The following is a 24,869-nucleotide window of genomic DNA, read 5'->3' as shown; positions in this document are numbered from 1 at the left end:
CCAGAGGTTCTAATTATTCCTAAAGAAATAACAAGACCAGACCCACTTGGGGGAGAGAAAATAAAAAAGGAAATCATATACACCAGCAGAAGAAGCATGCAGAACAAAGAGAAAATTGGGAAAATTCCCATGGAGAAAGGTGACTAAGGGCAGCAGTCAGCAAATAAAATCTGATTTTCACTGAGACAAGGCACTCAGCATTGCAAAATGACCTCTCCAGGCCCCTCGAGCTCTAATAGCTTTGGGTTTTGCAGGCTCCACAGGATGACTTCTTCTGGGTAAATATTGATATTTATGAACGGATCATCTTGCAGAAAAAGGGCAGAACACAGACAAAAACCCCAAACAGCATTAATGGCTGCACAGCGTGACTTTTTCATAATAAAGCCAGGTGTTAAGCATATCTTTAACATAACAGCCTGTTTAAACAAGCAGAGGAGACGAAGCAGACGCAATGGGCAGGCTCTTGGCAGCACCTCAGCCGGGGCCTCCCCGGCGCACAGAGACCTCACTGGGCACCACACAGTGAGACTCCAAAAAACGGGGAGATAGAGGACAGATCTGGGGCACATCTCCTTGATCAGGGGACCCCTTCCCCACCACAGGGCACTGAGCGAAGATGGCAAAACAACGCTGCTGGCATGGAGCACCAGGCCAGGGGCAGACAGGCCCTGGGGGTGTGAGGAGGCAGTCGGTGACGGTATCGGGGTGCGGGGTGTCGGGGTGCAGGGTATGGGGTGGTTTTTGGGGGGGAATGTCCAAAACCATAGGTTTTGGAGCGGGAGGCCGAGGCCTGGCTTTGCTCCCAAGGCGAGCCCCACACCTGCCAGCACCAAGCTGGGCAAGGCCAGCCTCGGCCAGCCCTTGCTTAATAACGTGACGATTCGCTTCCCAACTTCCCCCTGAGAAAATGGCTTAATTAAAAAAAGCCAGCTTCCTTGCTTTTTGGTTTCTGGTGTTGTTTTTTTTTTCTTTTTTTTTTTTTAAAAAAAGTAGAGCCTCATCATCGGTCAACCCCCCCCCTTCCTCCCCCAGCTGAGAAATCCCGCGGCGGCTTTCCCCCTTCCAGGCGCTTCCGCTATTTCTGGGCAGGGTGAAGCAACGCCGCCGCAGTCTCTCCCCGCCCGGGGAGGTGAAGGCTTCAGCTCCGTCCCCTGTCGCCATCCCTGTCCCTGTCCCCGTCCCTGTCCCCGTCCCGCTCCGCTGGCAGCTGCGGGGAGCCCCCCGCCACCATGGCCGGCCGCCTGCTGCTCCTCCTGCTCTGCGCGGCGCTGGCAGACGAGCTCCGCGCTGAAGGAGGAGGTAAGGCAGCAACTTTTTTTTTCAGAAGGGGAGCCAAGGGGTCTAGGATGAGGAGGATGTCCCCTCCTGACAGTTTTTCGGGGGCTGCTGTGGAGATGCCTGGCTGGAGGTTTGATACCCAAAGCGGCAGAGGGCTCTGCTGCACCCCTGTCCTGAGCTGCATCTCAGCGGTGAGCAGCTGACGGGGGACACCTGGGGTGCCCCAAAATTGCTGCTGGGTTTCAGCAGGGAGGTGGGGATCCCAAGGGGTCCTGAGGTGCTGTGCCTTGCCGTGTCCCCCTGTGAAATGGGGTCTGTAGCGCTGGGAGGAGAGCTGCCCACTAAGCGGGGTGTGCTGGAGGTCGTGGGGCTCCAGGCGGGCTCGGCTGGGTGCGCTTGGCCGTGGGCTGGGGTGCAGGGGGATGAGCACGTCCTGCCTCTGTTTGTGCTGCGAGGGTCAACATCAAAGTTCAGGACAGAAAGCCACACCGTGTGGCTTTTCAAAAGGCATTAACTCTTCCTTCAGTGAGTCAGCCTACCTGGGTTTTAAAATAAGGTCCTCCGCAGGTTGCTAGGGTGTCCTAGTTGAGGTGACCAACGCCCATTGCTCCTCTGTGTTTTCAAAGAAAGAAGGATGACAGGGAGCTTTGGAAAGAGGGCAGCCAGCCTCAGAAGACTAATTGGCTAGCTGAAGTTTACAAAAACATCTTCTTACAGTGACGATGGGGAGGCAAAGGAATAGAGTGGCAACAACCCCACCAGCTGCATCCTGTCACTTTCCCATAACTGCAGAGAGGGATTTAAGGACAAAGAAGACAGTGGGTGAATGAACTAACAGTTGCTGAGCTAGAAATTACAAGCACTTTCTGTAAGCCTTCCTTGCAAGGAGCATTTTCAGAATAAGTGGGACTCCAAAGTACGCATGGGCTCTGTGGTAGTGCTCAATACAAATGGCAGTAGCAGAATTTGGCTCCCTGTGGCTGATCTACCAATTTCAGTGGAAGCAGAGTAAGTTTCCTCCATAGCTGCTTATAGCATATGAAATTGTATGATTACTGATCGGCTAATTTACTTATTAGTGCATTGAGATGCATGAAGAATGCTCCAGAAGGTACATGCATGCTGCCCACTGAGTGTGAGCCTTCAAGACCCACCTGCAGCACTGTCTTCCACACTCCAGTCTGTGATTGGAAAGTATTTTTTCCTATTTAAATTTCACGTGTGTAGAACATAACGCCAGCTCTTGTTACTGCAGAGTAACAGGACTGCTCATGAGCTGAGTTTTCGTGCCTCTGATCCTTCAGTTTCAATCAACAGCTACCTGTGTCTTAAACTTCAAGGCAGGAGATCTCGTGTGTGATGCCAACCTTTTAAAAAATAAAATAACCCAGCAATCTGACCTCGAGGTGTACTTTCTTTAGATGCTAAGCTGACATTTGTTTGCTTCTGTTCTTCATTAAATCTTCAAATGCAGCTCTACTTGCAAACTTAGCAGTAAGGTAAGAATGCTACAAAAGACGATTAGGAAGTGATGTTAAGACTGAAGTAAGACCCCAGGGCAGGGCAGTGGGATTTGGGGTAGTGCAGGACAGTAGATCTCACACACGGGCAGTTTCTTTTCTGAAGGTGGGACTGTGAGACAGCTCTTCCCATCTGTCAGTCGAACCCCATGCTGTTTGAAATCACTGCGTCATGAGTCTGTGTGGTGGTTACCTTCTGGACCACCAGCCCCTGGAGCAGCCCGTGGTGTTGCCTGGTTGTCAGATTTAAAACCAAATCAAGAACTGCAGTCTCCCTGGCCTGCAGAGTGGCTGGGAAAGTCATTCTGTTCAAGACTGGAGTCTAGAGCAGGAGCAACAGAAATAGAAGCCCTCAGCAGCAACCTGCATGTTCTTATTTTCAAGACTAACAACAGCAGGACAGAGTTTTGTGTGCCTCTAGTTTGTCTGGGAGCTGCTGATTCTGAGAGAGATCCTGAGATGTATCAGTCTCTGTGAGGACTGAGATGACAGGTACCATTGCTTATGGGTGGAGAGGTGAGAGGGTCTGTTTTGGTTTTGTTTCTACCTCATTTATTTCTAATGAATGTATACCACCACTAAACGTAACCCGGCAATTGTATAATTTTCTCTGCTGTCTAGTATTCATCAAGAAAGAAAGTGCTGACAAATTCTTGGACAGACCAAAACGTGCTAACTCCTTTTTGGAGGAAATGAAACAAGGCAATATTGAAAGGGAGTGCAATGAGGAGCGCTGCTCTAAAGAAGAGGCAAGAGAAGCCTTTGAAGACCAGGAGAAAACGGTAAGGATGAACTAATATGAAACACAGGCCTGTATATTTCATGTTTGCAAAATAGTATAAAGTATTGTGAGCTGGACATCAAAACTTACAAGTTATTGTTGATCGCTTAACACAAAGTGTGAAGTAGTGGTTTTGACTGTGGCTGGAATTGCTAAGGCATACGCATATCAAAACAGTCTTAGTTCCTCTCTTGCCAAGTCGGGCCAAGTTAAAGTTTCCATTCTTTTACCTGTTCTGATCTGCCTAATTGCCATTGTAAGGTGTTTGACCTTTAAATGATTTAATACTCTTTTATGTTAGAACTATTTTCACCCTATCTGTGTGGCATAGCGGACTGACACAACTATATTCTTAGATGGAGAGTCCATGGGAAGGTGGGAATGGCAAATATTGACTTGGAAGTTCACATGAATGTTTTCCCACATTTGTCTCAAGAGGCTTTGCAGGGCTTATCATTTTCTGGCCATCTTTCCATCATTTGAATTGACAGAATGTGTATTGTGGACAGTCCTTATATGCCTTAATGTTAAATTCCCACGTGGAATGAGGTTTGTATGTGTGGCTCTTGTGTCACCTTCCCTTCCCTGGAGGCTGCTTAACTTTACCTAGAAGTGTGAGCAGTTCAATTTAAGTCTCCCTATAATTAAAGGGAGACTTAAAGAGATGGGGCAAGGTGGTGGGCAGGTAGGAAAGGTAATATTTGAAAACATGAAGTGACTTGGTGGTGGAGGGGAATTGGGAACATTGTCCATAGCTGTGTGGCTGTTAAGAACAGCCCTGAAATGGGAGTCAAGGCTAGACTCATTTCACTGTGGAATTCCTGGCTGGCCAGAATGTTCTTGGAGTGGCCCTGAGGTGACCTGGGTGAGGAGTCATGGATGCTACACCAGGACACTTCAAAGCGTACAGGTTGGCTGATCAATAGCAGAACCAGCACAGCCTGTTCTTCCTGGTGACCAGACCTCACTGGAAAGGACAGACAGCATACCTGGAGTCCTCAGTGTGAGAGAAAGAAGAACAGAAATTGGATGAAATATTATTAAATCTCAGGATTTCTGAGGTCCAGCTTCATAGGGTTGCAGGGGAAGGAGACTGAGAATTTGATACTACAGGAATGAAAGTAAATTCAGTCAAAACCAAAGGCAAGAGACAGGTATGCTAGAAATCAAATGCCTTATGCTGAGTGGGTCACATTAGGAAACCCCTAAGCAGGTTCAGGTATTTCTGAAAAATGCATGAGACTTGTTTCTCTTGTTTCTCTTTCAACTTGTTTATGGTTGGACTAGATGATCTTATGGGTCTTTTCCAACCTAAATGATTCTATGATTCTCTAGAGGTGGGCACTAGAGATGGTTCATTCATATGGTTTTAATTAATGAAATGGCAATATCAGGCTGCAAGACATTGTATTTGCCTGTAACTTAAATATTTGTCCAAAAATTGTTAGCTGCAAGTATCCTCTCTATGAAAACTCTGATACTTTTCTGAAGAACTGAATTCAGTAATTCTCATCTAACTCTTTTCGTCTTCTTTTATTTCCCTCTCCCTGCACCTGCCTGTAGGAGGAATTCTGGAACGTCTATGTAGGTAAGGAACACCCTGCACTTGTTTAGAAAATTAAGCCTCCTTATTGCAAGATGAAAAAGGATGCACCTCTTACATAACCACTTCCTGCTGCCTTGCTTACTCTTCTCGCTGTGGGATGCCCTCACTTTTGTGTTTCCTCTGAAAGAGGAACCTGATTGATTTACAGCCTTGCTGTTGCTTGAACCCAGTCATTTCATTTGAAGGCAAGGTCCAGCTGCCTCCAGTTCCTGGGATGACCTTTGTCATCTCAAAAAAAGAATACTGACCCTTTGTAGATAGCCAGAAGCAGAAGCTGGGCCTCTGGCTCTGCCAGTTAGTTACCCTCCAGAAGGTCAACCCGGGATGGGAGAGTCCAAGATGCAAAGAAGAGGGTGGCACTTACATGCTTTAGCCAGCACAATCTATTAATCTGCATTGCACAATTTCTTGCCAGTTTTATGTCACCTTGCATGCCACAGTGTTGTTGGTTTCTGTAAAGTAGATCATTTGGTGGGAAATGTTTTCTACAGAACTCTTTGGTGTTCAAGGAAGACATACAGCAGATTAGCAGATACTGTTTGCCAGTCTTTTCTGGTTTTTCTTTTCTTTTCTTTTTTCCTGAAGGTCTGAGTTGTACTTATTAGGATTCTGCTGTTCATAATCACTTCACATGTGCAGATTTTTAATGTATTAGTGTTTGGTAATGCGTTCTTCTGAAAGTATGTGTTCAGCCCACATGTTAGGAGGAATACTTCAAAAATGTAGACCAAAGACTGCTCAGCTCCGTCTTTTGAGTCTGCAGAAAATTGAAGACAGTTGCCACAAAGAAGATGCAAACTTTCACAATCCTCTAAGGAGGGGGATGAACTCTGCAACCTAAAGGGCGAAGTTTGAAGCAAAGCCTGCGTCAGTGCTACAGTGAACAGGAGTGGAAAATTTCAGACCGTTCTCTCATGAGAATACAGGCAGTGGGACATCAGTGCCAGTGCTCTTAGCGGAAATGCCAATTTCATACATCTTAAACCACAGTCCACGAATTGCTTTATTGGTGTTCAGAAGTTTTGAAAACCACAGCTGCCCTCAGCAAAGTTGCTAGAACAATTGTGTCTTGTTTCCTTTTTTAGTGGGGGGATTCTGCAATGTTTTTTGTGCAATATTGACATAAAACTCAGTCCCACACCAGCAACTACAGTACGGGGGAACACTGTGCACGTATGGTTTCTAACAGTAGGCTGCTGCTCAGCTAAGGCTGCTACAGAATAGGGCAGGCCTCGTGTGTGCCTTTCTTTTGCTAAATGGTGGTCTTGCTTTCCCACTGTTGAGGATGGGCATCAGTCTTCCAGCACCTCCATGGTGGACCTCACTTGGAGTGCTGTTGTTTGTGGCCACATTCAGGTACAGAAGGGACGTAAAATGTAAAATGGGCAGCACACCAAGCCCAGCAGATGATCCCTGTGGCAGATGTACCCGCAGAAGATGAAGTCACAGATCAGAGGCATCGTGTAGGTTGCAAGCTGGATCTATAGGATGAGCAGTGTCTTGCATCTTGGGTCCGCTGTGGGCACTGCTGTTCTTCCAGGTGCTCCAAACAAGAGCAGAACAGGTGGCAACATTCAGAAATATGAAGGCTGTGAATCTCCAGCAACTAATTAGCAAGCATCAATTCCCCAGATCTCCTGCTTGTCTTATCACACATTCCAGAAGAGCCTGGCATCATACGAGGCAGGAATGCACTTGTTGCTGTATGGGAGAGATCGAGGTAGCGAGCATCGGTGTAGGAGAGTGAGCTGCTTTTGTGAGGGTGGGAGAAGAGGCTGCTGTGTGGCACATTCCCCCAAATGTGGTGCAGCCTCATTTTTCTACTTGTAACTATATTTGTGAAGTATGTGTGGCTGTGGCTGGGGTCAGACAGTTGTGTCCAGGTCATGGAAAGGAAGGGAGGTGGCAGAACTATGTTTAAATATGGAGATCCCAGCTTAAATACAGGGAGCATGAGGTAAGAGCTAATTCTTTGAGGTCTAAGCTCACACCTCAATAGATAAAATGGGACAATTGTGGTACTGTAAGCATGAAACAGGAATTTGGCCTGCACACATGGATTTAGCAGAGCTTTGTAAACATTTTGTTTTGTTTCGTTTATCTTCTGATTAATACGCTGGTATCTGTTACTTTAAATAAGTGGCGCTGCAGGCAAAACACATGCATGTGGGACGAGATGACCTTTAAAGAAATAAGAGTTGAGTTGTCCTTATTATGTGGAAATTGCAGGGAAATGCCTTGGACAGTAGTTGCAACATGGAAATGTCCCATCTGCTTTTCCAGTCTTCACTGTAAATGATGTACACTTGGACAAGCAAGTATGAATTTATCTTCTTAGAAAAAAAAAGCTGTAACTATACAGTAGCCACCAAAAGCAGATTGCAAAACTGAGGATGTGTATATGAATCATGCTGACTTGGAATGCCTGCAGTTACTCTTGCTTGCCTGGGAAGTGGCTGCTCACAGGACATACGTTTTAAACAGAACAATGAAAGATTGCTTGTGAAAACTAAACCCCCTTCAGAGCTCACTAAAAATGCTTGCTCTCTTACAATTTACTTTTTTTAATTTTTTTTTTTATAGATGGCAACCAGTGCAGCTCAAATCCTTGCCACTATGGTGGACACTGCAAGGATGGAATTGGTTCCTACACTTGCTCCTGTTTGGATGGTTATCAAGGCAAGAACTGTGAATTTGGTAGGTTTCTCCTTCAAAGAGCTGTGGCAGTGAGTTTACCGGGTTGCAGAACCATAGGGAGTTAACACTCCCTTAACAAAGATTAATTTCCTCTTAGAAAAATACATGGAATAGGATGGCAGTCAACAGAGAGCTGAAAGCCAGTGCCAGAAGCAGAAAGCCTTCAGGCTCTACAGCTGGATAGTATTAGGAAGTGCTCCAAATTCACACTTCTTCCAAACAAAACCCTCTTAAGTATCAAAGTGCCTCTTTACATGAGCTTGAACACCCAAAATATGGCAATAAAACTAAGTTCTAATATATTATTATAACTGATAGCAAACCTTGGACTCCAAGCTCCGAAGTATATCCTCACTGCTCAGCTCACAGCAGTGAAGAAAGCAGATCTCAGTAGACAATGCAGAGACTTTTCCAGCCTTGCAAAGAATCCTTTTCTTTCATAGCAATCTTTCCTGAGTCTCACATCTGTGCCCTACAGCTACTTTCCTAATGATGTAATGGTGTCACTGGAGCGTGTATTGGTTGCCCAGAAGAGCGGAGGGTGTGGAACTGAAGTTAAGAAACAGGACAGAGGGGAATAATGAAGCTGATCTTTTTAGGGCAGGAGGGATGAATCATGTGAGGATTTATCAGTAACTGCACTTTCGTGATAGCGGTTTCAAAAAGCTAGCGCTTTTTGGAGCTCACTGTGATGTGGTCACTGTGTGCACATGGGTTTAGCAAGTACGTTTCGTGCAGTGGATGTGGTTGCTTTGTGAGGCATAAGCAAAATTTCGCCACTCGTGCTGTTACCCATTTTAATGGGTTTCAAGTGTTTTACAGGGGAACTACAGATCCTCTTTGAAGAGTGCAATTTAATTTCGTGAGATCCGCAAAATCAGTGTTTATTTACGGTTGTTTTTTTCAAACTTACCTCTTTTATAGTTATACCAAAGTACTGCAAAATAAACAACGGTGACTGTGAGCAGTTCTGCAGCATCAAAAAAAGCGTGCAGAAGGATGTTATGTGTTCCTGTGCGAAAGGATATGTTCTAGCAGAAGATGGCAAACACTGTGTTTCATCAGGTACAAAGTCACATGATAAACTAATAGCAATACTGGTGAGGCTTGTTTTAGTTAAAGAATGTGTTTTGAACCATCGGTGTTGTACATGGCATAGATTTAAGACTGAGGCCAACCAGCTGGTTTGTATTTTTGAAGTCTTCCATGTGTGAGGTGACATGATGGACTTCTCAGAACCTAGCTGACTGAGAACCCTTTGCAGGGTGCCTCTCACAGAATTTCCTGAGGAAATAAAGTGGAAAACTATAGCTGTATCTTGCTTATTTGAACACTAATGCTCCATATAAAATAGCAGCTCACAAAAACGTTTCTACTTCTGATTTCAGTTAACCTAATCAAATAGTAACTGCTGACATTAAATAGTTAAGATTGACGCTGTTTGAAGTGTTCTAATTGTTCCAAAAAATGGGGAAAGAGGGATGAGTCAACGGTATGCTCCTGACTTTGTTTTTTTATATCCTTTACAAGTAATGATGAATTGCCGTCATGAGCCATATTCCTAAAATAGAACACTCAGTTTCCTAATTAAGATGGTTTTAATAAGAGCTAGTACACGAATATAGCAATGTAAACAATAGAAGATGACTTTAAATACTTTGAAAACACTGTCCAGAGACTGAACCTACAGAAGAGTTTTAGGTGTAGCAAATGGCTTTCATTTTTCCAGACCATCTGGTCTTTTTTTGCATCTTCCTAAGCTTTGTTAGTCTTGAAAACAGCTGCATAACTTATTTATTGTGAGATGGTGTTGTCAAGTTTCGTCTTATGTGGGTCTTTCTTCTCTAATTGTAGTATTATTGTCTTTACAGTAAAGTACCCTTGTGGAAAAGTTTTTGTGAAAAGAAAAAAAAGATCTGTTATTTTACCCACTAAGAGTAGCAATGTAACTAGTGAGCAGGATGGCCCCTTCCCAAATGGAACAAGTCTGGAGGAGGAGATTGTTACTACCACAGAAAGCCCAACCCTCCCTCCTCGCAACGGATCGAGTATCAAGACTCCCTATGTGGATACCAGGATAGTAGGTGGTGACGAGTGTCATCTTGGCGAATGTCCATGGCAGGTAAATCTGGGGTCTGTGTTCTGCATGTAACCAGCACGTGTTTCTGAGGGAAGCTCTGCAATTGTTCATTTAACCTGTTTGCCTTCTGTAGTACACAGTTTGTAGCTGGAGTTGCCTGAGTTGTGTGAACTTGGACATTTAGGTGTATTGTTTTGCAAACTGCAGCCTTAAAATATCAAAATGAAAGGTTTTATGCCACTTTAGGTGGTGCTGCTTTTAACCTGTAACCCGACAGGGCTTTTGAGTGATGCTGGCCCAACACCGTTCCCTTTGCAGCTTGTGTTCCAGTGCTGTCCAGCCATAAGCTGCTTGTTCTGGCAGAGTTGTCCTGCTTCTGCTTTTCTTTGCCATTCTGCTCAACCTTTCTGAGGCACAATGACTTCCCTTCTCTGTTTCTCTGAGTGAGGTGCATCTTGGTGCTTGGTGCTTGAGGTGCTTGGTACTTTTCCATGTTGATCTGGTCATTCACTGGGGCCACTGCTCTAATAGTCCAATTCTGCATGGGAATAGTGTTGTGTAGATCTAACACAGGTAAGAGGAGGTGCCCAGGGTAATGCTGGGCACAAAGCTTAAACCCTTTTAGTAGGTTCCCGATCTATGGCTTGGAGAGCACTACTCAAGCTTAACTAAATCAACTTTTAGCTGCAAAAGCCATGACCTGGCAAAGTTGTGCATATGCTGAGGAGGTTATATTCAGACTCAGAGCCTCTGTTTAGCATGGAGTTATGCTTGCTTGTTCTCAGTCTGGACTGAGTACTTAGAGGTGTAAGTTTGGACAAAATCCCAGTGCTAGATGAAGGTGTAGAACCACATGCTGTTTGCCTTTGTCCTGCACCCTTCTTCCCTGTCCTCTAAGATAGCAGTGCCTTTAGGCAGTATACCCAACAGCTTGTCAGAGGCAGCACTCATTTGCTTCACAAATACTCTTTCATAACTAAGTTTTCCTCTTGATTTCAGACCAGCCAAAATGAATTCCTGTCTTCTGCACACTTGGAGTGTCAAACAGGAACAGAACATAGATGGGAATTTTTTGGGGTAGTAACTCCCCCAGGATGGGGTGATTTGGGAACTGCATGCTCCTTGCTCAGTCAGTCAGCATCTGGTTCATGGAAGATTTTACTAAAAAGGTGCACTGTGAGGTGGAGAAGTCAAACCTCTATGTCGCATAAAGATAGCTGAGATTCTCTGACAGTACATACCAATCTGTAGCAAATGCACATCTGTATACAGGACCAGGAGAAATCTGCAGAGTGGTGCATACGTGCTGCTGTATTATGCATATATGCAGTCTGCAGAGAAAGCAATTACCTGCTTATAGCTCACTGAAGTTAAACTGCTCTTTTTAATTCTGCACTTCCCCTTGTTTTCTCCCACAGGCTGTTCTGATCAATGAGAACGGGGAAGAGTTTTGTGGCGGAACTATTCTGAATGAAAATTTCATCCTTACTGCAGCTCATTGCATGAACCAATCCAAAGAGATCAAAGTTGTTGTTGGTAAATGGCTACTTATTTTGTTCCAGTGATGTCTGAGCATGCGCTGCAGATTAATTCTCTGGGCTCTAAAACCCATGTTAGATGTACTCATATCACTTTCTTTATTATTAGTTTTTTTGTTGTTGTTGTTCTGCTTTCTCTCCCTTCCTGTTATTGCAGGAATCCTGTTTTGTAATCACTGGGGCAGCTGATCTAGAAGGTGATAATGGTGCATCCGTTTCTTCTTTGCCAGATAGTTGGAAAGGATTAAGAACAAATATTCTAGAAGTGTTGGGTAGCACTGCACTCATCAGAGCAGTGCTTCTTCAGGAGGCTCATAATTTTTCCTTGCAAGCGTGAAGCACACTGACTTGTTTCTAGAGGAACACTCAGGAAAGCTATGACACTGGCTAGAGGAAGAAACTTGCTCACATTAAGTCACTGCTTCAATTCTGAGGCATGATAATAGATCAACACAACTTTGTGTTTGCACTGTTTTAGTCCTGACCCTGAACAGATTCTCTTCCCTGACAAACATCTGGCTCAAGCATCTGTAAGAGCTTCCACCCCTATTTGCATTAGTTTAGCTGAATAAGTTTATGCTGATTTACATAAACTCTTACAGAAATCCCCATTGACAAAACCTTGAAGCCGAAACTGCATCCAGGTGCTTCTGATAAATTTACACTTCTACACTCTTACAGTTTACTTGTAAAGTACAAAGGCTTAGGAGAAGTGGCAGCAATGGGAATACTCATGTCCTCTTTTTATCAAGTCTTTTCTTTATTTCTTATACTATATCCATATTAATGACCCTTTTAATAATCTCATTACAGGTGAAGTGGATAGAGAAAAGGAAGAACAGTCTGAAACAACGCACACTGTGGAAAGAATACTTGTTCACTCTAAATACATCGCCGAGACTTACGATAACGACATAGCCCTAATAAAGCTGAAGGAACCTATAGTACTTTCTAAGTACATTATCCCAGCGTGCCTCCCGGAAGCAGACTTTGCTAATGAAGTTCTGATGAACCAAAGGTCTGGGATGGTTAGTGGCTTCGGGCGTGAGTTTGAGGGTGGAAGACTTTCCAAAAAACTTAAAGTGCTTGAAGTCCCCTATGTTGATAGGAACACTTGCAAGCAATCCACTAACTTTGCGATAACAGAGAACATGTTCTGTGCTGGTTATGATACAGAGCAAAAAGATGCTTGTCAAGGAGACAGTGGAGGCCCCCATGTAACCAGATACAAGGATACTTACTTTGTTACTGGAATTGTTAGCTGGGGAGAAGGGTGTGCAAAGAAGGGCAAATACGGTGTCTATACCAAACTGTCCAGGTTCTTACGCTGGGTAAGAACAGTCATGAGACAAAATTTGTAGCAACGCGGTTCTCAATCCTTCTGTTAATGAACAAGGTGCAGTTTCTCTAATGGAAACTTCTTTTTTTTTTTTCTTTTTTTCCCCACATCTGCTAAATGAGCTGTCTGTTTGCTCAAGAGATTCCACCAGAGGTTCCTGGAAATAATACGAACCCCCACGAATCATGATGAAAGTGGGAAGACCAGGACTTTAGTCCTCTAGTGACGTGTACTGCAGCCAGCTGGCTCAGTAGGGAGCTTGTTCCTACTAGAGCTTTTTAGCTTCTACCTGTGGATGTTTTTAGAAGATGAAGGGAGCATGGAAGCTTCCTTCCAGGCAAAAGCTGAGACACAAATAAGTATGCATTATGTGTTGCTAAATAACCACATTTCACAAAACTGCCTGCTTAGGTCACAGCAGCTAAATAAAATGTGGTTTTGCTTTTTATGGATTGTATTTCACCCTAGTTTAATTTGAACACTTGTTTTCTGCTCCTTCAGAAAAAAAAAAAAAAAAAAAAAAAAAAAAGAAAGAAAGAAAAAAAAGTGCATATTCACTGTTTCCTGTATCATGATCTGGATTGTGTATGGCTGAGGATCAGAGAGGTCCTTGCGTGTGCAGTTTTTCTAGGTGCTACTGTAAGGTGCATTACTGATGTATATCAGCATCTGAAATAAAACATTATTTCTTTTTTGTTTTTTTTTTTTATTTTTTTTTATTCTCTCCAGTCAACTTACACATATGAAGACAAAGTCTCATTTGAGAGTGAAAAAAGTGCATGCCCCTAAACAAGTGCACGACACAGTTCACCTGCCTTATGTCAAGGCTGATGAGAAAGTAAAGAATGGATGGGAGGAATTTAAGTCTTCCACTGGCCTAAATAGCATTAAAGGGCAAGTTAGATGCCATGATACTAATTTCTTAGAAAAAAGCAAACATCCAGTGATTTCTCATATGTCTGTCCAGGTACTACTCTGCTTTGTGCTGTAAGGTTTCCCAGCAGTAGTGACACTCCTGTTACTTTGTATATGAAGTCAAGCATTCCTCCATACTTTCTTCTACAAACCTTCTTAGCATCAGTCCTAGTCACAGAAATCATGTAATAATTTTCAGTGGAAGGGATGTATTAAAGCTATCTGGTCCAACCCCATGCTTAAAGCAGGAGTAACATCAAAGTGAGATCAGGTTGTGCAGGGTCTGGTCCATTCAAGTTTAGAAAACTTCGGAGGCTAAGGTTCTGTTACCCCTCTGGACAACAAGTTCCTGTGTGTTGGCATGCTCACAGATAAAAATTTCTCATATCTACTGGGAAATTTCCTTGTCACAACCTCTAAATGCTACCTCTTTCCCTGGGCAGCTCTGGGAAATGTTTGACTCTGTCTTCAGTCTGATCCCCATTTAGGCAGTGGAAGACTGCTATTAGATCCCCCAACTCTCCCTGGCTAAACAAACCCAATCCCCTCAAGCCTTTTATTGTACATCTAGTCCCCTAGCCATCCTGATGGCCTTTCCAAGGTTCCTCCAACCTATTATGCTCCCATGCTTCCTGAGGTACCCTGCATTTTGCCAGGCACCTGCCACTTATCTCCTAGTGAGTACTGGCTGATTTCATATAGCAGGTGCTGTATCAGGTTGAATCACTAGAAATAAGGCTGAAAAACTAGAAAGACAACACCACACAACGCCAAAGTATTGCTGCAGTCAGCAGTAAAAGCAAGCGAGAAGAACTGCAGGTCAGTCACCCCAAGGTGATGGTCTCCACCTGTATAAAACCTTGTCAGACTTACTTAAATGTTTGTTCAGCAATGTTCGTTCCCTGATTTCTTCTGTCCCCTCAATTCCTGTTTGTACACTCTAGCCCCTTGTCCCCCATGCACCCCATCAGGGTGACACATCCCTTTTCAAAGGGAAGTCCTTAGGCACACGTGCTACCCAAATCCTATTTAAGTACTTGTGCTAAGGGCATTGCTCTGCTTCGGTGAAGCCTGAGGATCGAGGTGAAACTCAAGACCAAAGTGGACTGTTTAAGGTGCTGAGGTGGCCTCTGGTAACAGTGGCAGTTGCTGTGTTTTACCAGAGTGTCTTTGTCAAGCCAAGTAGCACCTTGAGAGCAGGCACAGAGCTGGTTTAACACAGCAATATGCAAGAGAGAGATGAAAGTCCATATTTGTGTGCAGCATGAATGTGCTTAGTCTGTAATGACTGTCCTAATTCTGTGGAGTATGAGAGACTTTGTCCTTAGGCTTTGCAATTGGTGTTTATTTGTCCTTTACAAAACTTTCATCCGGTGCCAAGGTGCCTATAGTGCCCAAGGCTCAAAGGCTTCATATTCATTCCTTGTTCTGTAAGGTTGTCTCTGCCACAGTGCTAAAGGGACATGCTTGCTTGCATGTGTCTCTTGCTGATGTCACTTTGGTTCTAACAAGGTTATGGGCCTAAGGCGGCTATGGGCATAGTAAGGCCCATAAGGTTATGGTCCTAAAAAGGCCTACAAGGTTATGGGCCTAACAAGGCCTACAATGTTATGGGCCTAAGAAGGCCCATAACCAACTCTACGGCCAGCAAGAAAAGACAAAATAAAAGCACACTTGTTTATGTACACTAACTATTTTGGTGCGATTTCACCTAGCAAAATTTAAACAGGTCATAAGAGCTAGGCAAGAGGTAGAGCACGCATCTTCTGGGCAAACCGGTGGATTTAAAAATACCAAAACTCGTTATGGTAAGCAAATACTGAGGATAATAATTTCTTCACAGAAAGAGTGGTTAGGCATTGGAACGGGCTGCCCAGGGAAGTGGTGGAGTCACCATCCCTGGAGGTATTTAAGAGGCATGGTTTAATAGTGGGACTTCATAATGTTAGGTAGATGGTTGGACCTGATAATATTAAAGGTCTTTTCAAACCTAAATGATTATATGATTATTCTATGAATAAGAAGGTAGGGCATTGCTCAGGCTTGGTCCAAGGTAATGTATCTGGGCAAGATCCTCTTGTGCATGAGGCACTAGGTCTTGAAAAAAAGGAGGCTTTTCTAAACTAAAATATAGAGAGCCTGAGGAGAAGCACAGCAGCAGCTTTTATGTGTACAAAAAAAAAAAAATACTGCAGAGAAGTAGGAGGTAATTGGATCTTCATGTCTGTGGTGAAGGTAAAAAGACACAGCCCATCTCGTTTGCAGCAAGGAAGGTTCAAGGAGATCTCAGGGAAAACCTTCTGCCTTTGTGGCTCAAAAATCCTATAACAGAAGTTATCTGGGGAGCAGTGAAGTCTCAAATTCAGTAGTCCTTCAGAAATGGGAAGTAACTAGCTGCCAGGAATACAACCGATTGAGGCTGCCCTAGGGAAGGAAGGCGGACAAGCTGGCCTTCTTTGTGGCATCCTACCGCATGGCAAGGAAGCACACTTCTGCAGATGCCGTGTCCAACTGGAACCGATTTTCAGCTGAAGATATGACCGGTATGGGCAGGTCCTCAGACTGCCAAAGAAGAAAAAAATCATTCTAGAATGAGGTGAAAATTGATGTATTTGTGAAAGCATTGCCTGGCTGGGTGCTTGTGACGGAGACTGGATTTTGTGTATCCCAGAGGTCCCATCCAGGACCTCTGCATCTGTGCAGGAAACCTGCTTGCAGGCTCCACTGGATCCAAATCTTCAGCTCCACGCTGCCCTTGTGGTAGCTTTGCTACCATGAGGCACCTGCAAGCTGCCAGGGTGGCACTGCTGCGACACAGTGGCTCTTGCTGTTCTAACATTGTCCTTTGCTGACACTGAGCCCAGGCTTTGCTCGGAGCGGTTTTGTTTTCTCATGAGTTAGCGACCTTTGCACTGCAGTGTTCCTCATTTAGCAGCTGCCCCAGAGCCCTGCAGAGAAACCAGAGGGAGATTCTCAGTGAGCTTGGAGGATGGCAGTGATGGGTCACCGTGGAGCAGTGTGGCTTCTTCCCCTCATCCTCCTTTTCCTGCAGACAGTGCAGACAGGTACAGCCTTCACTTTAACTCTTCTTTGTGCTGCTTTGCCTCAACCATGAGGGTAATTAATTATTCACCATCATTTGTGCTTTGTGAAGCAGGGTGACATCAGGAAAAACCTGGTAATTTTGTTTTCTTACTCACCTTGCTCCCATTTGTCTGCTACAGTGCAACAATATCCATGGCTGAGTCACTAGGGAAATACTATTTCAGGCTGAAATGACTATGTCAGGGTAAAGGATGGGGTTAATACATCAGTTCTCTGTGCTTTCAACCTGACAGCGTTATCAATGTCAATTTGGAAGCTATTGGGTGACAGAAAGAACCCACGAGGCTTAAAAGTGCAGAGGGGAGCCAGGACTCCACACCACCACCCAGTGTGCTTCTGTAAGTTACAGCACAAGTGTCACATCCCCGCTTGAGGGAGCATCCCACCTGTGCTTTGAAGTTGGAGCCTAAGATGCTTCTCTGAGGAGTAAGAGTACGGATCATACTGCAGACGTGATGTACACCTTGTTTAATTCTGTTGTAAAAGTCACTTACAGATTACAGAGGAATAGTTGCACACCGCTGAATAAACACCCGAGCAACCCAAATTAAAAGAACTGGTAGTAAGAGGGATTTATTTATTATTTTTTTTCACATCCCAGAGATGAGGTGAGAAAGGTCCCTACTGGGAGACCCGTTGTCCTGAGAATCTTCAAGATGTTTTAGGAAAAATTTTCTCATACAAGCATGTAGAAAGCAACTTTGGGCTATTCTGCCTTTGGTTCTAATGAACAGGATGGAAGTGGTTATTAATACAAAGAGTGAAGATGACTTTAATAAAAGTGATTGTAAAATGATAGAGCTCATGAAGGAAGTAAAGAAAAAGAACAAGAAGATCAAATTAATGTGTATTTAAAAGAGAGAAAAGATATAATACTTCCATATAAAAAATGCTTATGATGCATGTCCAAACTACCCCAAGGTCAAGAAAGGACAGGAGGATTAATTAAAATCATGAGCTGCTTCAAGACTTGACCTCCAGAAGGAAGCATAGAAAAAAAAAAAAAAAAAAATATATATATATATATATATATATATATATATATATATATATATATCAGTTCAGTTCATTGAGGATAAGTATAAAAGTGTTACAGACATCGTGGCATAAAAGCAGAAAAGCTAAGGCTTAAATAATATAAGATAAATATGATATGAAAATCAAGAGCTATCTAAGAATACAGATATAGGAAGAGAGACCAAGGAGAATGTCAGTCTGCTCCCAAGAGGGAAGAAAATCTTTGTTCCTTAAGATATCAGATTATTTGTGTGCAGCAAGGAGAAAAGAAACTGCTGAGTTGCACCAGTCAGAAAAAAATCACATCACCCCCGTCTCATTTCCTCCAAGGACAGGATAACAGGCTACAAAAGATGCAGTGCATCCCCGTGATTTTATATAATAGCAGACAGAACAACATGGTCTGAATTGAACTCCTGAGAGGTTGCTGCACACCTGGCTTTGAAACTGTGCTAGTCAGTGCTTCACTGTCCAAGGAAAGATGGTGCAGAGTGCAGGGCTCCACATAGGTGATCCTTAGGACCTCCAATACTCAGTATCTTCCCCCAGTGATGTGAAGGATAGGAAAGTGTTTACCTATGGCATTTGTAGCAGATCCCAGATCAGAAGGACTACCATAAATACAGATGAGAGTTCCAGACAATCTTGTGAAACCGGAACAGTGATCCAACATAAATAGGAGGCAACTCGTAGGAGCAAAAACAAAATTCCTCCCTTAGCTCCACTATGCATAACCGAGGAAGTTTTTGAAATATGTAACAAAAGGAGGAAGGGAGTTAAGTTTTCTCCATTTGTACTAAGACAAACAGCTAGGACAACAAGTAGTGGGATTGTGCCATACTGTGGAAGACTCAGGACAGATACTATTATTATACTTTTTAGATATTATAAGGCTAGTTAAGGAGTGGATTAGGCTTAGTGTGAGAGTCTACCACAGTCCAGTGTTTTATTTTTTACTGATACCTTAGTTGTTGCTAGTTTGTTATTCTCTTTCCTTTCTGGTGAGTATGGGTTATCTCAGCCTGTGTCCTCAAAGAGCTGCCATTTATAGCCGGGAAGCTATCACAACAGGAGATGTGAATGATAGCGGTCTTCCTCATGTTGACAGCTTACAGGTTTCTTAAAAATGTTTGTTGTGATGGCTGTGATTACTAGAGGTCTTTGACAGGAATTGCACAACAGAATTACACAAAATGGTGACGGCTTTGACTAGTGCTTGCAAGCAAGTCTTCATGAGCTGCTTGTGCTTTTATGAAATCACCATGAATATGGAACCTGCCTATAAATTTGCCTCCTTTGCAGTCCTATCAGACACGTGCAAGGTCAACAATGGGAACTGTGGGCAGTTCTGCAAAGATGAAGATGAGGGAGTAGTGTGTTCCTGTGTCGATGGCTATGCTCTGGGTGATGACAACAAAACCTGCGTTCCTGTAGGTATGAAGCCACGCTTAAAGTTCATTCTATGGGATGCACATCGCATTTTCACTGCATTTTGGAAGTGCTGGTGTGCTGCAGGGCTGTTGTAGCATGAGGAACAATGTTCACTGATGACACCTTTCACATGGCTTGCTTGAAATGTTACCAACAAAAAGAAAAAGCTCTCAGTGAGAAGTCATAATTTAACCAATATCAAATTATACAACCATGAGAAATGTGCAGTGGCCAAAATAGTACACTAAAGTATTCCATGCATCTGTGTATGTTCTCAGAGCAGACTGCAAAACCCATGTTCCAGCAGGTCTGAAGCCACATGGGACAGCGGTGGTTACAACAGGGCTGAGATTTCTCTTCTCCCACAGACTGGAGCAGTTGTCTCATGCTTCAGAAACTTTTGTTAGAAAAGAAGAGGTTGCATTCCTCATTGGTGAAAATTGGTTTCTATCTTCAAGGCCTCCAGTGTGTGCTGAACATCTGGAGATCAGAATGAGTAGGAACCCAAGAAACTTCTCCCTTTACAAGATGCAGTTCACAAGGACTCATTATAACTTTAGCAGTAGTGACATAGTGTGACTGCAGTTATATCCCATTTTTTTCCCTTCAAATATAACCTGATCCTTGTAAAAAGAATACCTGTCATTCTTCTTCCTTCTAAAAACTAGTTTTCCATAGTTAACGTATAGTAACTTTTAAAAAAAATAACTTCCAGCATTGAACTTAAACCATCAGTTTTACCTGCAGTCAGGCAAAGTGCACATTAACAATTATTAATCTTACTGTATTCTTCTCTCTGTCTGATGATATTTGTTATAAGACCTTTGTTATTTAACACCAATTTTCAGTCATGAGCTTATAATTCCTAATATAGAATATTTTACCTAGTTTCACAAATACACAATTTATAAGCAGGCCCATGAAAAATTACAGCAGGTCCATGAAAATAACAATGCCAGTAATGGAAGTTGTTTAAATTCTAAATAGTTTGGAAATGCTGAATCCATGAGTAAGTTTTAGAACAAGATTTTGTTAATTTTTATTATTATTTTATTTTTTCTTTTTACAACCATCCTTGTCCCCTTCTTTCACCTCTGTGATATTTTTGTTAATGTCATGAAAATTCTTGCTGAGCCAACCCCGATGAGGATACCTGAGTATCTAATTTGATTACCATAATAAATGGTGTCAGCTTTTGTTAAAGTTTTCCTTGAACTCTTACGTAAGTTTTCCCTCATTTCCACAAAGACTTGATTCCATGAAAGCAGCCTGCTTTTTCCTGCAAACAATTTTCCTCCCCTAAAGGTGACTATCTATAACTCTAGAGGCAGTTTTGACTTGTGTAGGGTTGCAGATGGGAACGCCTTGCAATCAACACGGGACAGGTGCCCCAAAGTCCCAGCATCGTCTAGCGTACAACATCAAGTACTAGTGTCTCAATTTTACCTTTTTAGTCAAGTTCCCATGTGGTAAACTTCAGAGAAAGCATGAAGTGGGTCGAGAAAAAGCTACAGCAAGTCCAGATGCTCATCTTAGTAATGAGGAAACCACTGAGACACCAAGCGACCATCCTGAGGTAACAGAGGAGGCTGGCAGTTTACCCAGCGCATGTCCATGGCAGGTAAGATGCTGTCCTGAGAGGTTCGATGCCTGACCCCACTCAGATCATAGAATCACACAATCATTAAGGTTGGAAGAGACCTCCAAGATCACCCAGTCCAACCATCCCCCTACCACCAATGTCACCCACTAACCCATGTCCCTAAGCATCTCACCACCTCTGAATTAAGGATGCTTTTGATAAGAAATACACATGAAAATTTCTGCTCCAAGAAAACTGCTTGAATCTTTGCTATCTGTTCAGGATTTCTAAGCACAGACATTTTTGCACTTTATCTTTTTTCTCTCTCTTTGCAGGCTGTTCTGGAGAAGCATGATAGCTGGTTTTGTGGGGGGACAATCCTGAATGAGTATTTTATACTTACTGCAGCTCATTGCGTTACTGATTCTGAGAAAATACAGGTTATTGTTGGTAAGTGGTTGTCATTTTGTCCTTTACTATAAAAATAAATGCTACAAAAACACGTCCTGAGTGTCCATGTACAAGACACTGAACTATCCCAGACTTACTTCTCATTGTCTCATCTTGTCCCTTGACTAGCAATGAAATAAATGTTCAACCTGGTCGAATGGACAGTTCCTTTATGCCTGGCTTGGCCCAGTGTAGCTTGTATATGATGCAAGCCAGGCATAAACCACAGAAGTATGTGGGTCAGTAAGGCTGAGCTGAATTAGTTAATTGGTCTAACATTACACCTTTGTGCAATTTGAAGACTTCCACATGCCACATTCAGACACTAACAATAAATATTTTGACAGCATGTAGATACCAGTCTGAGACTGTTCCATACTTGAAACCTTAAAATCATTATTTATTATGACATTTATCATAATGTAATTTATGAAGAAAATCATAATGTAATTTATGAATTCAAATTTTCATAATGCAATTTATGAAAAAAATAGTCTATCACAAATTCTAGACACTGAAAATGGTATTCTGAGTCACAAAAATTTGCACTTGGCCTAAAACAGTAAATCAAAATCTGTGTCTGAGCACCAATTTCCTGTCAATTTAATTCCAAAAGAGATCTCATACAAGTTGAGAAGGAACATTTGTGTGTAGAATATTAATGTTTTAGAAGACAGTATTTCCTGTTTAAGTCTGTTTGACAATGTTGCTCTACAAATGAGAGGAGCAAGAACCTACTCTTCTATATTGGGGTTTTGTTTGTACAATAGTGAGTGCCACTGGGTATGTTGTAACGAAGGCCAAAACTTCAGATGAAAATTGTCATCGAGACCATCATTCTGACAGCAAACTTCTGATTTTAAACTTGCTTGGCACTTTGACAGTCATATAAAAACCTCTCCTAAATGCATATAAAATGCTACAGCATCAGGATACAGGCCAGCTCTGAAATGTACTAAATGTACAATACATGTACGTTGCAAATGCAATGCTCTAAATGTAAAATAAAAATTTGTACAGTACAGATGTCTATACAAAGTGCAAGGTACTTTAGTCCCATCTTTTATTGAGGAGCTTCTTGGGCTTGCTGGTATTGCCTTGTTAACACCTGCTTTAAAAATCTGATACAGGGGTGGTGGACAGAGACGAGGAACGGCCAAGTACTGCGACGCACAGAGTGGAAAAAATAATCCCATATGACGAATTTGATTCAAAATCTTTTGACGGCGACATAGCCCTTATCAAATTAAAAGAACCTATCACATTTTCTGAGGATGTTATCCCAGCATGCCTTCCAGAAGAAGACTTTGCTAACGATGTTCTGATGAACCAAACATTCGGAATTATCAGTGGCTTTGGGAACAGCTTTGAACGTGCGGAGCCGGTCAGAAGAATGAAAGTGCTTCAGGTCCCTTACGTGAACAAGAGAACTTGCACGCGTGCCCTTAAACATCTAGTCACAAGCAACATGTTCTGTGCAGGTTATAGCAAAGATGGACAAGATGCTTGCCAAGGAGATGGAGGAGGCCCCCATGTAACCGAATACAATGGCACTTACTTCGCTACTGGTATTATCAGCTGGGGAGAAGGGTGTGGAAACCAAGGAAAATATGGAATATACACTAAATTGTCAAGCTTCTTACCATGGGTAAGAAGTGTTTTGACACAAAACTCTTAACAGCTTGACGTTTAGTCAACCTAATTGTCTTAGCCATCAGATCTGATCCCTAAATAACATTTTCCTCTTTGTAAAATGCCTGCTAAAGCTCTGAGAGTTAGCACTTCCATTAAGAGATGTCATCAGTTCCTTCATGAGCTCATGCCTGGTTTTCAGAAGGTGTGCTTGGACTTTGAACAGAGCTTGCTGGTTTTGGACAATAATGGAATATCTTCAAATGCAGTGTTTTAGGAGATCTTTTTGCTTTGTCTGTCTGAATTTGTCTCGGAGGCTTTGGCTGTGCTGATAAACCTTCCACTGGAAAGTTGCAACTAACTCAGCTTTCTTGTGGCAGTACCTGCTTTATAGAAATAAACCTAGACAAGGATACCATCAAATTAGGACACTTCAAGAGCAGGCCAGCATTTCTAAAGCCTCTGGAAAAAATAAAAAATAAATAATAACAATATAAAAAATGCTTGATCTTGATTGTGTACTGAGAAAGAGCAGGAAAATGTGCAAACCACCAGTGTATCCACACATGAGTCTAAGTAATTGGGCATGTCACTGAGACTAATGCATTGTTGGATGAAGTTAATTGCTTGACTTCCCATGGGACCCCCACTGAAACCCTCCAGTTATAACAGCCCTAACCTCTACAGTAAGAGAGGCAAACATGATGTGTGGAGCTGTGGGTCACACATGGGCATGTTCCAGGGATTTCAGAGAGGCCATTGCAAAGAGCTTGCACTTGCTGCCCCATCCCCTCACTGCTGTCCATCTGTGCTCCTGCCCAGCCCCACATTACCATTTGCCCTGGTTCTGGGCAGCCCTAATTTATTCATAACCAATTCCAAAAGGCACAGAAACATTCAGCGGGCTTCAATCACTGTCTTTCGCTCAACGTGTATTCAGAGGAATCAGCCACGTGAGCTTCTCCCTTCCTCACCTGTTATTTTCTGCTTCTACAACGAAACACCAGCCTCATCCTGCTCAGATGTTCAGTACCAGATGAGAACAAATTCTGTCTGCAGGGACAGATTTACCCCAGCTGCTTAATTGCACAGCAAATTGCTGTTCCCACTCGAGAGACACGGCAAGATACACATTACGTTCTCGGTGCTCTGCCTATGTCAACCTTTAAAGTCCTCACGGAGAGGACAGAGCTGTCAGCAGCATCGAAAAGTCTGAATTCCAGATAAGTGGATTCCAGATTTCTGAGTGTTTCACGAGGGACATTTCATCAGGACAGCTCATCTTAGGGCAAAATGAGCTCCCTACTGAACCCCCTTTATCTATCACTGAAGCTGCACGCAGGAGCTTGAGTGATACGGCAGTGTCTGTGCATAAGCTCTGCCATCTCTGGCTGTTTCATAACCAGTTTTACAGCTTGCAGTTTTGGTAGGGAAACAAAATTAAGATGAAAGTGAGTGGAAAAGGTAAAGGAACACCAAGGTGAAAGTAAAGAATGAATTCATTTTAATAACAAGTATTAACAGCACTTACTATGCTGAAATATTAACACCAATTACTATTTTTAGCAACGTGTGCACAGAAATAGAAAAAGTCATTGCTTGCATCTGCAGAGATGTCAGAGTAGCTCCAAGATGTTTTTTGGCCTGCCAGGCTGGCAGGAGACTTGCACTGCCTAGTGGCTAGGCTCGAGTCCTCAAGGAAAGCTCCTGTGGGTGCAGGATCCACTGGAGGGAATCAAACCTCCTGGGGTTTCATTCCTCCCCTGGGATGTCCTGCAATCTGGGACCAAGCCAGAAGGGCAATGCTGATGCTCCTCCAAAATGACTGCATGTCTCTTCAGCATTTATAAGTGATGATGCCCTTCAAATGCAGCAAGAAAAGCTTTCTTTTTTTT

At 43.0% G+C, this 24,869-nt stretch overlaps 2 protein-coding genes across 2 annotated transcripts; both read left to right on the top strand.

Annotated features, from left to right (window-relative positions):
- The first annotated feature begins 1,154 nt into the window (after positions 1–1,154).
- F10 (coagulation factor X) lies at positions 1,155–13,344 on the top strand. The gene is made up of 8 exons (XM_032205121.1): positions 1,155–1,302; positions 3,423–3,583; positions 5,146–5,170; positions 7,772–7,885; positions 8,810–8,950; positions 9,757–10,007; positions 11,384–11,501; positions 12,317–13,344. The coding sequence occupies exons 1-8, from the start codon at positions 1,233–1,235 to the stop codon at positions 12,862–12,864; spliced, it is 1,428 nt and encodes a 475-aa protein (XP_032061012.1). The 5' UTR covers positions 1,155–1,232; the 3' UTR covers positions 12,865–13,344.
- Positions 13,345–16,746: 3,402 nt separating this feature from the next.
- On the top strand, positions 16,747–23,020 carry LOC116501472 (coagulation factor X-like). Its single transcript, XM_032207336.1, has 5 exons — positions 16,747–16,822; positions 19,182–19,313; positions 20,765–20,931; positions 21,228–21,342; positions 22,473–23,020. Exons 1-5 carry the CDS (start codon positions 16,747–16,749, stop codon positions 23,018–23,020), a joined length of 1,038 nt encoding a protein of 345 aa, XP_032063227.1.
- The last annotated feature ends 1,849 nt before the right edge of the window (positions 23,021–24,869 follow it).

This window comes from Aythya fuligula, chromosome 1 (genome assembly GCF_009819795.1).
Source record: "Aythya fuligula isolate bAytFul2 chromosome 1, bAytFul2.pri, whole genome shotgun sequence".
Classification (NCBI taxonomy): Eukaryota; Metazoa; Chordata; class Aves; order Anseriformes; family Anatidae; genus Aythya; species Aythya fuligula.
This window is presented reverse-complemented; position numbering and strand designations above follow the sequence as displayed.

Bases quoted from the DNA above. Each gene is read 5' to 3' on its own strand.
- F10 (XM_032205121.1), top strand. From the start codon at position 1,233: ATGGCCGGCCGCCTGCTGCTCCTCCTGCTCTGCGCGGCGCTGGCAGAC. The intron at 7,886-8,809 runs GTAGGTTTCTCC...CCTCTTTTATAG, and splicing joins AGGCAAGAACTGTGAATTTG to TTATACCAAAGTACTGCAAA. The intron at 8,951-9,756 runs GTACAAAGTCAC...TTGTCTTTACAG, and splicing joins CAAACACTGTGTTTCATCAG to TAAAGTACCCTTGTGGAAAA.
- LOC116501472 (XM_032207336.1), top strand. From the start codon at position 16,747: ATGGCAGTGATGGGTCACCGTGGAGCAGTGTGGCTTCTTCCCCTCATC. The intron at 19,314-20,764 runs GTATGAAGCCAC...TTACCTTTTTAG, and splicing joins CAAAACCTGCGTTCCTGTAG to TCAAGTTCCCATGTGGTAAA. The intron at 21,343-22,472 runs GTAAGTGGTTGT...AATCTGATACAG, and splicing joins GAAAATACAGGTTATTGTTG to GGGTGGTGGACAGAGACGAG.